The sequence below is a fragment of the Lissotriton helveticus genome, chromosome 2_1 (assembly GCF_964261635.1).
Source record: "Lissotriton helveticus chromosome 2_1, aLisHel1.1, whole genome shotgun sequence".
Taxonomy (NCBI): Eukaryota; Metazoa; Chordata; class Amphibia; order Caudata; family Salamandridae; genus Lissotriton; species Lissotriton helveticus.
The window spans coordinates 1352537806-1352554249 of NC_136059.1; the positions used below are offsets into that span (position 1 = coordinate 1352537806).

Genomic DNA, 16444 nt, shown 5'->3' on the forward strand with positions numbered 1-16444 from the left:
GACCCTGCCTTTCTGACCACTCATCCTACACCCGAAAGTCTGGTCATTCAAGCTTCTACGTCTGAGTGCCTTTCCCATGGCTCTGCCGGATAAGGACTCTAAAAAATTGGAGCAGTTTGGCAAGCGGGTGTTCTCTTCGGCCAGGTTAGGACTGCGGTCAGTGAACACCGCATGCCTCCTGGGCCACTATTCCCACGCGGTGTGGGATTCCATGGCTGAGGTGTTGCCTCAGTGCCCGGAGGAGGTCCAGACTGTGCTGTCTCAGGCTGCGGCTGAGGGAAAGGACGCTGCTAGGTTCACCATTCGTTGTGGCTTGGACACCGCGGACTCTTTCGGTAGGGCAATCTCCACAACCTTGGCACTTAGTCGCCACGCCTGGTTGAGGTCCACTGGGTTCTCCCTGGACGTCCAGAGCTCACTCATGGACATGCCTTTTGACGACACTCGCCTGTTTGGTGATAAGGCCGGCACTGCACTGGTGTGTTTTAAGGACTCTCGAGCTACGGCCAAGCCCTTGGGCCTTTCCACCACGCGCCCGGCCACATCTACCTTTCATTCCTTTCATAGCAATGGCAGATGCGCCCCTGCCCATTCGTTCAGCCAAAAGTCTGCTCAGAACTAAACTTAGGGCGCCCGTGGGCGTGGAGGCCGCCGGGGTGGCTCCATGGGCCGGCATGAGGGTCAGTCCACCTCTGCCCCTTCAACGCCCACCTCAAAACCTTCCTAGTCTGAGCTTCAGGTCGTACCCACTTGTCGGAAGTGACAGAACGCCAGTGGGGAAGGTGATGTCGAATCCTGCCACCCACCGGCGTTCTGTCACTTCTGACAAGTGGTTGCTGCAACTTGTCCGGAGGGGTTACTCCCTCCTTAGAGTCTACCACCCCCAGCCGAGCTACCTCAGTTCCACCGCATGTCGGGGGATCACTTTGCTCTTCTCCAACAGGAAGTTTTGGCCCTCTTGGCCAAGGGGGCTATCGAGCGCGTTCCTGGGCCAGAGGTAGGACCTGTTTGCTATTCCCACTACATTCTGGTCACCAAGAAGGACAAAGGGGGCTTGCTCCCCAACTTGGACGTCAGGAACGTAAATCGCTTCCTCCGGAAGGAGAAGTTGTTGACTCTGGCTCGGGTCTTGGCTGCCCTCGACCCTGAAAACTGAATGGTAGCGTTGGACTTGCAGGACGCATATTTTCACATCCTCGTCCTGCCGGCCCACTGGCGTTACCTACAGTTCACGGTAGGCCAGGAGCATTTTCAGTTTGCTGTACTCCCCTTCAGCCTTACCAGCGCCCTTCGGGTGTTCACGAAAGTGATGGAGGTGGTCCCAGCTCATCTGCGCAGGTCAGGGGTGTTAAGTCTTCCCCCTGCCTCGATGAATGGTTGTTGAAGGCGGGCTCTCCCCAGGCAGTCGTCACCAACTTTCAGACTACGGCTGACCTCCTTCATTTGCTGGGGTTCTCCCATCAACGTGCCCAAGTCGTACCTGGTTCCCTCTCATAAGCTTCTCTTTATTGGAGCAGTTCTCGACACAGAGTCCGGGACATTAGGACTATGATTCTGATCTTTCGGCCCTTGTCCTTGGTTTCGGTCAGGATGACCTTGAGGCTGCTAGGCCTCATGGCCTCCTGCATCCTGCTGACCAATCATGCCAGATGGCATATGCGTGCTCTGCAGTGGGACCTGAAGTTCCAGTGGGTGCAGCATCTAGGGGACCTGTCCGAGTACGTTTAGATCTCGGAGGGCACTGCGCAACAGTTGCAGTGGTGGCTTCCGAACCGGCATTGGGTCAGCGGCAGCCCACTCTCCCTTCCCCAACCGGAGCACACAGTGGTGACGGATGCGTCCCTCCTGGGATGGGGCGGCCACATGGGAGAGCCGGAGATCAGAGGCCTCTGGTCTCCGGCGGAGTCCAGGCTCCATATCAACCTTCTGGAGCACTGGGCGATCCTACTTGCACTAAAAGCATTCTGTCAAGGGGAGTGTAGTGCAGATGTTCATAGACAACACCACCGCCATGTGGTATAGAAACAAACAAGGCGGGGTGGGGTCGTGGACCCTATGTCAGGAGGCTCTGCGTCTCTGGACATGGCTGGAACGTCAAGGCATTTCCTTGACAGGTCAACACTTGGCAGGTTCTTTGATTGCCAGGGCGGACAAACTCAGCTGCAGGTGCATGATGGATCACGAATGGCGTCTTCACTCGGAGGTGGCGCAAGGTCTCTTTCAACAATGGGGAGAGACTTGATTAGATCTATTCGCCACCGTAGAGAACGCGCAATGTCATCACTTCTGCATGTTGGAATTTCCAAGGCTGCACTCGCTCAGCTAAGTTTTTCGTCAGGAATGGAGTTGCGGTCTATTGTACGCCTTTCCGCCTATACCACTTCTACCTGGAGTGCTGAAGAAGATCAGGCGCGACCGGGCCAAAGTCATTCTTGTGGCCCCAGACTGGGCTCGAAGAGTTTGGTATCTCAAGCTACTCAGTATGAGCATGGATCCCCGATCCGACTGCCTGTTTGGGAGGATCTTCTGTCGCAGCAGCAGGGGACGGTCCACCACCCGAACCTGCCCAGCCTCCACCTACATGCGTGGAGATTGTGCAGCGACAGTTGATTCCTTTTGACTTGCCTCCTGAAGTCTGTGATATCATTCTGGCAGCCAGGCGTCCCTCCACTAAATCGGTATACGCCTTCAGGTGGAACAAATTTGTGGCATGATGTACAGCAAAGGGTGTGGATCCCCTTTCTGCCCCTCCTTCAGAACTCCTTTTGTTCATTCTTTCTCTGGCCCAGCAGGGCTCTGCTCTGGGAACTATTAAGGGCTACTTTTTTGCAATGTCGGCCTTTCTCAGGCTCCCTGAACAGCCCTCTCTTTTCAAGTCCCCTGTTGTAAATAGATTTCTCAAAGGCATTACTCACCTTTTCCCTTTTATTCCGTTTGTGATGCCGCAGTGGGACTTGAATCTGGTTCTTACTTATTTTATGTGTGCTCCTTTTGAGCCACTTCACAACTGTCGTCTTCATTTATTGACTTTGAAGACTGCTTTCCTGGTTGCCATCACCTCTGCTAGGCGCGTGAGTGAGCTCCAGGCGCTTTCCTGTAAGCCTCCTTTTCTGTCGATTCATCCGGATAAGGTTGTGCTTCGCACTCGTCCTTCCTTCTTGCCAAAGGTTGTCACTGCCTTCCACTTCGGGCAAACTATCACCTTGCCCACTTTCGTTCCTCCTCCGCACGCTTCCAGAGAGGAAGAGAATCTCCACCGTCTGGGTGCAAAACGTGCACTCTCATTTTACCTGAATCACACACAACAGTTCTGGGTGGTGACCAGCTCTTTGTTTGCTACGTAGGCGTCAAGAAAGGCTGGGCTGTACACAAGAGGACTATATCCTGCTGGGTCGTCTTGTGTATATAAGCCTGTTACTCTCTAGCTAAAAAGCAACCTCCCGTGGGGTTGCGCCCCCATTCTACCTGGGCGACAGCAGCTACTACCTCATTGGGACACGGTGTCCCCCTGCAAGACATCTGTCAGGCAGCCATGTGGGCCTCGCTGCACAGGTTTACTAAGCATTATTGCCTTGACAGTCAAGTCCGGAGAGACGGCTTCTTTGGTCGTTCTGTTCTCCATGACTTTCTGGTGTGATCTTGGTCCGCAGACCCACCACTGGGGTTGGTATTGCTAGGGTATCTATTCTAAGGTAAGGAATCTATCACTAACGTGTTTCCTTCAGATGAACAAGTTACTTACCTTCGGTAACGATATATCTGTAAGATACATTAGTTAGTGATAGATTCCTTACCACCCCACCCATCCTCCCCGTTCTGCGAATTGATTTCTAGGGTTAAGGTCATCCCTTTCAGGACCCTAGTTTTAATGCACCAGTGGTCAGTATCTTGCATGGCTCTGCGTTCCTGGCTTGGAAAGTCGTGTACAGAGCAGACGTCAGCGCGCGTGGGTGCATCTAAATAGCTCCAGCGACGTCATCTCGGCGAATACGACGCGAACTACGTACGTGAAGCCGCTCGACGACGCCTACCGACGTGCACAGGTACTGCTGACGAAAACTTTCCGGATCCAGTCTGATGCCTGGGGGTAATTCTAAGGTAAGGAATCTATCCCTAACTAATTTTTCTTACAGATATATCATTACCGAAGGTAAGTAACTTGTTCATTAATATTTCCACATCCTCCTCTATACATAAGCCTAGCTCCTATTACCAGTCTCTTGTCCTTTCCGTTTCTCATCCTAGAAAACACACAGTGCTGATAAACATGCATTTAGGCACACCGGTACGACTGGGCACTGCACGCTGAGTTTGCAGGGAATGCAACTGACTTGCAGAAGGGTGAAGCAATGTATTATTAGACCTGCGTTGACACTTAAGGCATGAAGTGCGCAGTTGACACGCCATGATACTTTGAAAAAGATGTATGTTCTTACTATATGAAACCTCAATAAAATCTGTTTAATAAAAAAAACATGCATTTAGGCACTACAGTTTTGGTGGAATGCAAAAGAGCATGACTTGGACATCTAGGAAATAATACAAAAGTTGGCAATAAGGACAAAGTGTAGCAAAGGAAAATTGGAGTCAGTCTACTAGTAGCTTTTAACATTGCCACTGAGAGGTAGTTGCAGCGCCAGGATATTTTACTATAGGTTTTTCAAGCTTCAAAAAGTTTATACAAAGAGTAGGAAGGAAGGTGTAACTGTCTGAGCTCTCCCCATCTTCCATGGAGCTGCTCCTAAGGCTACATTGGTGACCCAGTATCATGCCTGTTAGAGATCTGTATGGTTGTGCTATCACTTCTTCCTGTATTAACTGTTGGGGTGGCTGTCAAACTTGTGATTTGAGTGCCCTAATGTTGTCGTCCTTACCACTGCCAATGTGTTTTTAGAGTAAAAAGATGTATTTATAGTTCATACGTGGATTTTCTAGCAGCTAAGCTATGCCTGTGTATGGAAGTAATGAGCTGTGTGGATGAAGTATTGTGAAATGAGTTAATCAGAAATTGTCTCACAGATTTGGTCTCGGGGGCAGATGCAATCTCCTCTTTTGCTAAAACGGAGTATGTATTAATTTTCTTTGTCTTCTGTCCATAGGGCATGTGAAGAGCTTGTGAAGATCCTTGGTTTTGATTGGGTGGTTATGTTCATGGAAGAACACCTCCACTCAACCACTGTCACTGCGGCCATGAGGATTCTTGTTGTGCTGCTGAGTAACCAATCGATACTCGCCAGGTTTAAAGAAGGGCTGAGTGGTGGCGGTTGGCTTGATCAGACCGATTCAGTCCTAACCAATAAGATTGGAACTGTGCTAGGTACTTCTTTTATGCTTCTTTGAATATAACAAAGCACATGGTCGTCTGTATAGTTATGAGCCTTTCCAAGGGCTCTAGTCCAGTGATGGACACTCATCTTGGCAGACCATTTGTTTTCTTTTAGAGTTTAAATTCAATAGATTAATGTATCAACTCTGATGACCTTATAGTATTTGAAGCATACAGGTGGGGTACGACCACAGGTTATTTTTGCATTTATTTTTGTTGAAATCCATATGTAATCTTAAAGATGAACATGAAGCTTCAAGAAGGGTTCGTCTTTCATAGCTGGAAGGTTTACTTTCTTCATGCAAGGGAAAGAGCTTTATAAAGGATTGGAACAACAAGAAACGTATAAAAAACGAGAAGTCGACATTAGAAAAAACAATAGCATTTCTAAAGGTAAAACCTAGCTCTTAAAAAAAAGAAAGCAGAATAAACATCTCTGGTAGGTAAGCTGGGGGATGGAGCTTTCAAAGTACACAGAAGTGTGAAAAATGTCGAACCTCGGGTAGTGAAGCACTGCAACTCAGAACACTGAAGCATCATAGATGAATCAGGGTAAAACAATGGGAGCTGTGGTGCGAGAGAACTTGATTAACTACATTTCCTGGGACATCTGAGCGTCTCTGAACCTGGACCTATATGGCAGCCACAATGGACTGACCAATTACTTCTTGGCAAGGGGAGAATTCTCTCACCTCAGAGGAAGGTTTTCACTGGTAAGGAAGAGGTTTCAGATAGCATGTAAATGGAACTCTCTAGTGTCAAGCAGAGGGTGCGACTTTACCAAGAGCTAACTGATGAAAATGTAGCCCCCGCATGAGTGATAGATTGGCTTGCAGTCTGTGCCTTATGTGTGAAAAGCTTAAGCAGAGAAATCACAAAGCAAGGTGAAGACACTGTAGCAGAGTAAATAGTGTGAAGCATGTAGGGACAATAATGTGAGGCATTCATACTCCATGGCATGAGGTAAAAAATTGACCTAAAGAGTTGAAATAACTCTCAATCCCTTCTGTCACAGCAAAATATGATGCTTTGTCAAACTAACGTTTTTCTCCGGGATTTGATCTTTTATAGTTCACATGCTTGCATTATTCTCTGTCATCAGAGAATTTCAATGCTAACCCAGCAGAATACATATTCAGCAAAATAATGTTGAAAAAGCCGTAGATTACATGGAGCCAAGGTAAAAAGGCTCAGACCTCCTACGTTCCTCAGAAGCTCAAACTACCAGATATTCTATTGCATGTGTACTAGACGACAGGTAATCCTCTGAACTCTGCTCTCACCTATAAACTTCTTAGTGATTGGTTGCCTCTCCTCCATCTGCAGGAAGGAAGCAGTTTGTGCCCATTCCCGTGCCTGGGAGACTGAACCCTGGGAGCACTTTCTTTATGGCTGACAAATCTTGTCACTCCAGGTCTCTCTTCAGACATAAGACCCCCACATGAAATGCATCTACTGTCTATAAACCTGTGTGTATTCACAAGGACTGCAGTATTTGTACCACATTTAGAGCTATGTCCCTCAATGGTAGGGACAGTTGTATGGAGAGTTGTACTCTTTGTGCCTTGAAGTCCGATTCCACAGACAGCAGGTCGCTGAAGTGCGTCTCATACTACATACTGGTGAGGCTTAAAAGCTCAAATTAAATCTTGAGGAATAGGTCACAGGCTCCTCTTCAGAGAGACTCAAGACCATCTGTGCCTGCCACTGATGTGCTGGTTCTGTTGTTACTTCATCTAGGAAATTCAAATCAATCAAGTTGTTGCAACTTTAGGGTCTTCACTTCCCACCATGTCAATGATGGATCAGTTGGCAACAAACGGTAAACCCTGTTCATTGTCGGTATAAACGACCAGTGATCTGCAAATAACACCTCACCATCCATAGCTACCCTTCTGTCAACAACCCCATAGATAAAGAACCTCCTGTTGACAACAAAGACACCTTCATTGACTGTAAAGAGCATCCCATTCAATGATGAAAACCTCTCATCGACTGCAAAATCCACTTCATCAATGTCAGCTGTCCTATCAACAAGTAATTGTTCTTAGATAACTCTATCAACTATTACTTTGTCAACAACATCATTAACTTTCACATTGATAATACCTGTCTTTGCTCAGCCACAAAGTCTTAGTTCAGTGACTATTCTATTATTTCCAATAGCCTCTCCAGTGGGAAAACACTTCAGAGCTACGACTTCGAATTTTAGCTAACATTTCATTGTCATGTCCAAGTGATGTTGAATTCACAGTTTAGGTACCAGGCCAGTGAAGGTGATGACAGCCAGGTTTGTTTATTCTGATGACGGCATATATTCTCATGCTGGTTCCCAGTCAAGGGGTCCCCATGACTTGGATATACATTATGTACCTGGTGATTCGGAGAAAGTCTATGAGTACAAATGCCTTCCCAATATGACAGACAGGGCCCTCATGAGGAATCAACAGCTTCCCCACAAGTTCCTATCAAATTCTTGGATTCTATGAAACCGCTAAGGCAGAATTTCTGTAGTAAGTTACCTCTAATAAAACATGCTTTATCCCCTCAGCCACTTCCTTTAGTTATTACTCCTCAACCAGTTCCACTCGAAAATCTCCCCATGTAGACCCAGCATCATTGCCTCCACCGCTAGTAAAAAAAAAAAATCATGACCAGTGAAGTCATCCATACCAGAACGTAGACCTTAACACATTGTCAGAACATAGCCTCAGATGATGGCTGATTATAGCCAGTAGCAAGAGGATAATGCAGGAGGGAAAGATATTGTGCAGCAAGACTCTTAATTGGATGACTATATTCAGGCATCAAGGCTAGAACCTGATCCCAGGGACACTTTGTCCTGCAACATGCATCTCTTTCACAACCTGATTGATCAGCAATTGCAAAAAATCAATCTCCCAATATCATCCTTTGAGAAAACCTTTTTTTCTGTTATAAAGAGTATTCACAGTGATGCATAAAAAGTCTTCCTATCTTGGAACTTCTTTTAGAGGAGGGATAATTGTGTATGTGAAATCCGTCAGCAGGTTGCACCTTTGTAGTCTATTTAAAAAATAAATCTAAGGCTCCTGGTTCAACACCAGCATGCCTTCTAAATCAAATTAAAATAGACTCTGTAATATCAGTTGCAGCTCAAGGATATTCCCATAATTTAGGCCATCTGTTTTCCTGATTGTGAAGGAAAATGACTGGACCCAATACGGAAAATAATTGGTTTTTATTTCGCAGCAACATCTGTCAAGATAGCAAATACAACTGCTATTTTGTCAAGGTATGATAGGCAGCTATGGCACAATATTGCCATCCTTTTGGAAAAGAGCCAAAGCTGTACTTGGGTAGAGCATATGTCCCTTATCGGTGCCTCTCTGGTATTCACAAATACTGGTTTTGCCACTGACAGGCACTATCTTAGGAAATAGTGACTGGCTTCAAAGTACTTCCTTCTAGCCGGAGGGCCATTCTAGAGTGTGAGATAGGTCCGTTAATGGGCAACACTTGTTCGGAAACCATAAAGGTGATGCCTTTCAAGTGATCAAAACCATTCTCCAGCATTGGAGCTTTCTAGATTCACATGCATAATTATACCCTGTCATCAGACTGCGGATTTCTGGTAGTTTAATAGTACAATAAACATTGTTAAGATGGCCATAGGTGTGAGACCTGTGCTTGTTTAGTAGTCATTTCACATTGAAAAGTACCCAAACTTTAGCCAGTCAGGAGACTGCACCACCACTCTCTTCTTCCCTAGAGACCACTGTAGATATCTTTTTTACTGTAATGTGTGAGGCAGTTCCTGGAGAGAGTTCTGCTCTAGCTTTCGATTTCTTTGCATTTCCTCAGGAAGTATTTTCACCTTCCATGCACGTTACCCTAGACCATGTTTTTTCCTCTACAGTGAAATTAGGTTGTTTTTTGTTGTTCTTTTTCTGAGACCTGGGAGAAACTTTTCCTCAAAAATGACAACCTCTTCACCGAAAGCGGCAAACAACACTCTTTTCAAAGACTGTTCAGCTTGTAGTCCTAAAGCGGTTTCTTGTGATCTGCACCATAGGTGTATCTATTGCTTATATCATAAACATAAATCAACCAACTGTGACATTTGTACAACCTTTTCACCCAAGACTTCCTGTGACAGGGACAGCTACCTGGCTTATCTACAACAGTGCAAAAGTGATGCCTCTTTCTCTGGGGATGCCCCCTCATGAGGCGATGATTCTATGTGATGGGCCCACTCTTCGTTTCCCACAGAAAATTAAAACATTTGATCTTTGTTGAGGTGTTCCAGTAACGGATACCTAATTACTCAATTTCGGTTTCCAAAAAGCAGTCCACCTCTTTAGCTGCTGTTGATGACCACCAGACTCCCCATTCATGGGGACATCAACAGGTCCCTTGTTGCCAAAGTCTCCATCGACAGCCACTTCATGGTTCTCAAAGGCCATCTTGTGTTCAAAGCAGTCATAGCTGGCCACTTCCTTTTGGTTAGTAGTGGTTTAATTATTCTCAATGGCTGCCTGATCACAGTAAGTGCCAAATCTCTGGTGCACATTGTACCTCTTGTAAATACCAATTTAACGTGGTTAGGTGTTTACCAAGTGCACTCTTTCCACCGTATTTTGAGTTTCAGACCCTGGAATGCACAATAGTATTTCAGTTGTGCATGTTTTCCATCATTCCAAAGTGCAGAAACTTGTTTTTGTGCTTGTACTTCACTCACTTTTTCCATGTTTTATCATTTTACTATATGGGGCAAAATTCCTGACTTACACAGGATCCATTCAGATCGTTAGCCCAGTTGGAGCTCAAACAGTAATTTGAAACCAATAATGGAATTTGTGCTCAAATCATAAATATGGCTTTGGTTAGGAGGAGCGCATTTTGGTCTACATGTCAGTACTTGTAATAAGCATATTAAAAAGGACATATTTAGAATTTAGTACTGAAACTTTTCCAATAGCTGTCATTTGAGAACCTTGAATGGGGCAGAGTATGTGTTCAAAGCCAAAATGTGAATTTAAGATAGCATGTACATTTTTCCTATGGTGCATACAAATCTGGATTCTATGCAGAATGAGTTTAAGAACTAACAAATGTATTTTTTGTATGGCCAGCACATTTCTGGAAGTTTGTTGCACAACTGTGCATTTCATCCGTCTATCCTATCCACTACATTCAGCATTAAGAGAGATCCTCCGATGATCCGCAAATTGACCATTCACCAGGCTTCTCTACTCGCAATTGCTATGAATTTCGCTGGGGTTCCTTTGGGATGTATTTTCACACAGATTACTCATTCCTTTAGATGATTGGAGCGGGGATATCAACGTTAAATAAAGAAACACCACATAGCTCATTGTTTTGCACTAGGTGTAGTGTTATTTATAGTTCTGCAATACCGTGCATGCACAATTTATATTGAAAGTTACATTAAAATGTTCCTTTTAATGTGTAGATCTGAAATCCTTGTTAGCCTAATGAAGAACACTACAGAGTTAATATTTTAGTAGTAGGATTGTTTTAAGCCAATCTTGTACAGATACAGCTATTAACTTTGTGTTCTTTTCATCATCCACACATTTTAGGATTTAACGTCGGTCGGAGTGCCAGTGGCAGATCCACTCTTAGGGAGATTAACCGTGATGCCTGTCATTTTCCAGGCTTTGCTGTTCTTCACTCCTACCTCCCAAAGCACACAAATGTGCCGGCATTGTATTTTCTGCTCATGGCACTTTTTCTGCAACAGCCAGTCACTGAACTGCCTGAGAACCTGCAGGTCAGTGCACCTATCAACAGTGGCCGAACTAATCGGGGCTGCCAGGTAGGGATTGTCCTGTAAGGGCTAAGTGTATTTGTGTCTTACTAATAATAAAAGAGCTTATGTGATGTCTAACCTTCCAGTGACCTCACCCTATCATCAAGGTGCATTTGCCCCAGTTGCCTCAAGATGTGTATAGATGAAGAGATAATAAAGAGAAAAATTGCATATGCCCTGTCTTCCAACACAGATAGCATGAGATGTTTCTTCAACAACGTTTTGCACATTGGGTTCTTTTTTAAACACCTTGAGTAGCAAATCAAAATATTCTGACCCTAAGCTTGGTATTGGCTGCTAATGCATTAGTGATTTTATTAGTGTCAGTGTGACCCCCCTCACTTTTTAGGTGTATTTATTGCTTAGGGACATGCAGAACACAGTATGTGAAGCCACCCAGCATATTAAAGTTTCCTAAAGACACACAATTGATGGACGGAATGCAGAACAAATCAGAACATTCACCCCCAGTCAAGAGAATCATCATTCTTTTGCTCACCATGCCACCCCAGTTTATTCCTGGCCATATGCAAATCAGTCTTGACCCTGTGCCTCATGGGAACAGTCCAGCCCGAACTGCCAATGGCCAGGTCCTCCCTGGACTGGATACTAGCATCCTAGGACCGGTTTCGGTGTTTCACCCCTCATCAGCAAGGAAAGTTTGATTCCAGTGGCACAGTGAGCCAAGGGCCCACGTCTGGGCATACCTGGCGCACTTAGGGCGAGAAATCAAATGACACACAATTGATGGACAGAATGCAGAACAAATCAAAACATTCACCCCCAGTCAAGAGATCAGGGTTAAATCCATCATTCTTTTTCTCACCATGCCACCCCAGTTTAGTCCTGGCCATATGCAATATTAAAGTTTCCTGGCATGTGCAGTGGTAACATTGGGGTCAAAGCATCTTCATTTCTTCAAGGGGGTAGCCAATTTCAGTTGGGTAATGGCCTGATTTAATGTCCAATCCCTTATATTTATAACATATTGATATCTATACACTCTAAATAGAGCGGACTGGACTTTTGCTGCATTTTTGGCAGTTGTCTTGCAACAACCAAACTCTAAATTAGGCCTTCAGTTTTCACATGAGCATTTGAAAAACAGATGTTCTGTTGCAAAGCATCCCACTTTTTTCCAGACTCACTCTATCCTTTCACTGTGTATTCCTATCTTCTGGCCTGCTACTATTTTGTTTTGAATGCCTTTTCCTGCAACTCGATTTGATGCTAATTAAGGTAATAGCAGTCGTAGGAAAATAAAACATTGGCTTTATCACTGTGGTGTCCAATTCAGTGGATGAAATGTCAGGGAAAGAGAGGCAGAAAGGGAGAGAGAACAGTAAAACAGAAGTGGTCAAAAGTAACATTTGTTCCAACTATGGAAGGGCCTGCTACACAATAACAACATAAGTAGCTTTTGAAATACATGTTTTGTTAAAAGAATGTATGTGGACAACTCCAACACAGGGATGTACAACACAAAGGTGAAGAGGATTTTAACTTTTAAAAAAATCATTTTCCAGTCTCCATATAGAAGACGATTATAAGAATAGGTCTTGTTGGATTATTTCAGTGAATCTGGGAATGGTTAAGATGCTGACATCTTGTCTTGCTAGCAAGACTAATTTCCAAATGATTGCTAATATGTACCCACCACTGACAGAAATGTAATTATTTACTTAGACATATCAATCTTCAAAATGTTATTTGCTTTGTGAGATAAAACAGCAGACTGCTTTGTGTTTGAAGCACTTTGTGCTGCCATATTTGTCTGCGCTGTATTTAAGAATGCAAGATACCAACAGATATAATAGAGCTCAAGGTATTACATACAATGTTGTTATATAGATGTGTTAGGCCTAAACTTTTTAAAACATTCTTGGCCAAATAAAGCTGATGCAAATATATTGTACACAGCCGTGACAATAGCACCTTTTATGTTTTTTACTTAGTTTGACTTGGAATCCATTTGGAGTTTTATCTTTGGAGTTCCTGCCTCAAGTGGAACTGTGGTTTCATCGATCCACAATGTTTGCACAGAAGCAGCCTTATTGTTGCTTGCTATGCTCCGAACCATGCTGAATTCCGTAAGTCTGTCATTATGCAAAAATGTATTTTTCTACTTTAGCATCATAGAAAGTAAATTCATTTGTACTTGACTACCTCATCAAGATAACCAGTCTCAATGTAATTGACTAAAAGCCCTCTTACCCAGACCAATACACATCCTGTGATGCTTGGCCAATGTTTCAGACATTCTAAAGGTGTGTTTAATTGCCCTCAATCCATCTGTTCGCCAATTCCAGGAGTGGGGATGCCATTGCATTCACTGAGGAACATTCACAAAACTTGCAAATCCTCTTTTACTCCCGCTTTGAGGAGGACCCTGTGGTGTGGGAGGAATGTGCCAGACAGGGCCCAACCCAGTCTCCTGCAAAACGTACTACCTGTTTTTACAGCCATGCACGTGAAATTCAAATGACGAAGCAGTACCTGTAAGTCTTTCTCCTGCCCCTTGGCTTTGACCAACATCTGGTCCAGCAACTCTATAGAATGCTGCTTCTTGTCCTCCAGCAATCTGGTTTCCATCCTGACAGAATCCAACTCGATGCCCAAAAATGTAAACACCTGCACGGGTACCACCGTCTGCTCCGGCGCCAAAGGGACACCCACATCCTTCATCAAATCCTGAAACAAACACAAAATCTCCTCACATATCCTGGACTTAGGTGCCCCTACCATGAAAATATTGTCCAGATATTAAGTTATGACCTCACCTGCCTTGTGCGTACAAATCTTCTGCAAAAAGGTACTAAAAGCCTCAAACAAGGAACATGAAACAGAGCAACCCATAGGTAACAACTTGTCCACAAAAAACTGCCCTGCAAAATGTATGCCCAATAACTCCTAGTCCTCCGGGTGAACTGGCAGTAAACGAAAAGCCGACTTCATGTCGCACTTTACCATTAAAGCTTCCTGTACAATTGTATTCACCAGCTACACCACTGTGTCCACTGATGCATAGTGCACCCTACTACACTCCTTAGGACTGAAATCATTCACCGACAAGCCCTCTGGCCAAGACAGATGATCAATCAAACAAAACTCTCCATGTTCCTTCTTGGGTACCACTCCAATCAGAGACACCCTTAAATTATGCAGAACCCAATTGTGAAACGGGCCTGCCATCCTTCCTTCCTTTACCTCCTTCCATGGCTTGTTCCAAACCAATTCCTCCTGGCCCTGTCCCAAATTCAAATTGTCCATCCATTAGCACACCCTTGAACCATCATAACATAAACGAAAACCAAACTGAAAACCTGTTAACAACTGTCTTTCGTGTGCCATCCCCAACAACCCAAGCCATATGCACAACTGATCCACCTTAACTGGCGTATGCGCCCTATCCCATGGGGTTCTGACCGCCTCTGCCACCACAATCATTGGTACCGGCCCACACCCCTGCATTGGAACCCTGCTGCCCGAATGCGCCCACTTTGGTGCTGCACTGGGTAAGCATGTGCTTCCCACCGCACATAGACCTTTTGTGGCGATGTCTACAGTAGTTCCACAAACATAGACCCCTGTTTGGGAACAGCACGCACCTCCAATCCTCACCTTTCCCTGCCCCTGCTGGGATGTGATGCCCTCAAAGGGGCTTGTAAATGACCGACCACCTGCTTGCTGTTTAAATTCATGGGGCTGGCCACTCTGGCTTCATAGTCTGTGGAAACAACTCATTATCCAGCTGTCCCCAAAGGTCGCCATCCTCTTCTGAGAGGCGAGCCTGGAATTCCTCATCATAACACACTTCAGCCCAACCCCTGAACGTGAACGTAACCTGCGCCTTGCGCACTATGTAGAGATACATAAACAGTGCTACACACCTCTCTGGTATTTTTCACAGTAAACACTTGCATATATGAGTAAAGCTGCTGTCCAGTTCTCTATATTAACTGACACCCGGGGTCTATGGGACAAATCGTACTCCTCCTATTTGGAACCTTCCTTCGCGTGCACCTCCCTATATAAAAGCTTAAAGATCTCAATGTACTTCCCTTCTCAGATGCACTCTTTAGTGGGTGATATTAAATGGGCCCTAAGGGTTTCGCAATCCTCATGTATGGCAGTTCTCTGCACTTCACCTCCTTACTTTCTTTCTTCTCCCTGCACTCTTGTCCTCCCCTACTGACAGAGACGCCCTATCCTCCTGTTTTTTCACACGTTCCCCACCCAAATTTAGTCTACTACTACTTCCTCCTTCAGTGCCTGTCCCCATGTCCTGCACATACCTACCCTTTAAAAAGCGTAGGGCCAACTCCCCTTGTGCCTGCGCTTCTAACCCCACAGACTGCCCCGCCAGCTGCACTCCCCAACTGCTGTGCCCGCCACATCAGGTACCTTATCTGAATGAAACAGGTTAGTGTTAGATTCCTTACCTTAGGATATCCCCAGGCGTCAGGCTGGATCCGGAAAGTTTTAGTCAGCAATACCCTTGCGCGTCGGTAGGCGTCGTTTGCGGCTCCGCGTCCGTCGTCTGCATCGTGATCGCCGGGATGACGTCGTCGGAGTACGAAGTCCGCGCGCTGACGTCAGTTCTTCTTTTTTCTGCACCAGCAAGCGCAGATCCAGGAAGAGCAGTACTATTAGTCATTTTTTGACTAACTTTTTGATCTGGTTTGGATCTCTTTTTCGAGTCGACTTCGACTCCTGGTGCCGTAGGGATGCCTGGCTTCAAGTCGTGCGACGCCTGTCACCGCCTGATGTCTGTGACCGACCCCCACCATCGGTGTCTCTACTGCCTCGGGCCGACCACGACGACAAGTCGTGCCCCATCTGCCGGGCCTTGACTTCAAAAGCTAGGCGGGAGCGGTCCCGCAAGCTGCTCGAGATCCGGCAGTCGGCTCCGCGCCGCTCGAGGTCCTGGTCGAGGAGGAGGTTGAGGGACCGGTCGCGGAGCCGCAGTCGTCGCTCTTCGAGTCATCGCCAGCACTCGTCTGGCTCCAAGTCCTCCGGTAAGTCGAGGCACTCAAAGAAGAAGTCGAAGAGATGACGTCGCTCTTCTGACTCCCCTCGCCGCTTGCGCAGCATGGCTGGGGGTTCGGGCGACACAGCGCCCGCGCGGCTTCTTCGGAGCCGCAGGCACCGCCTTCAGGCCCATACCCTCCGGTCCCTGGCCTGCTAGCGACGCCGGAGGAGATTCGTGACTTCCTCATTGCCATGAGGACTCACTTCCCTCAGTTGAGGCCTGTTGGCACGCCATCGGGCCCCGCAGACGGTGGCTCCCGACACTGCCGGCC

The 16444-nt window shown here is 46.0% G+C and overlaps 1 protein-coding gene across 3 annotated transcripts in view; it reads left to right on the forward strand.

Annotated features, from left to right (window-relative positions):
- Window positions 1-16444, forward strand: part of WDFY3 (WD repeat and FYVE domain containing 3) — a 1930620-nt gene that overhangs the window by 994182 nt on the left and 919994 nt on the right. For 2 of the 3 annotated variants that reach the window (XM_078676292.1, XM_078676294.1), the window contains 3 exons: window positions 5100-5317; window positions 10912-11147; window positions 13097-13231. In XM_078676292.1, the coding sequence (XP_078532418.1) occupies window positions 5100-5317; window positions 10912-11147; window positions 13097-13231 (589 nt within the window). The remainder of the gene's footprint in view (window positions 1-5099; window positions 5318-10911; window positions 11148-13096; window positions 13232-16444) is intronic. The other variant, XM_078676293.1, reaches the window with a different exon arrangement.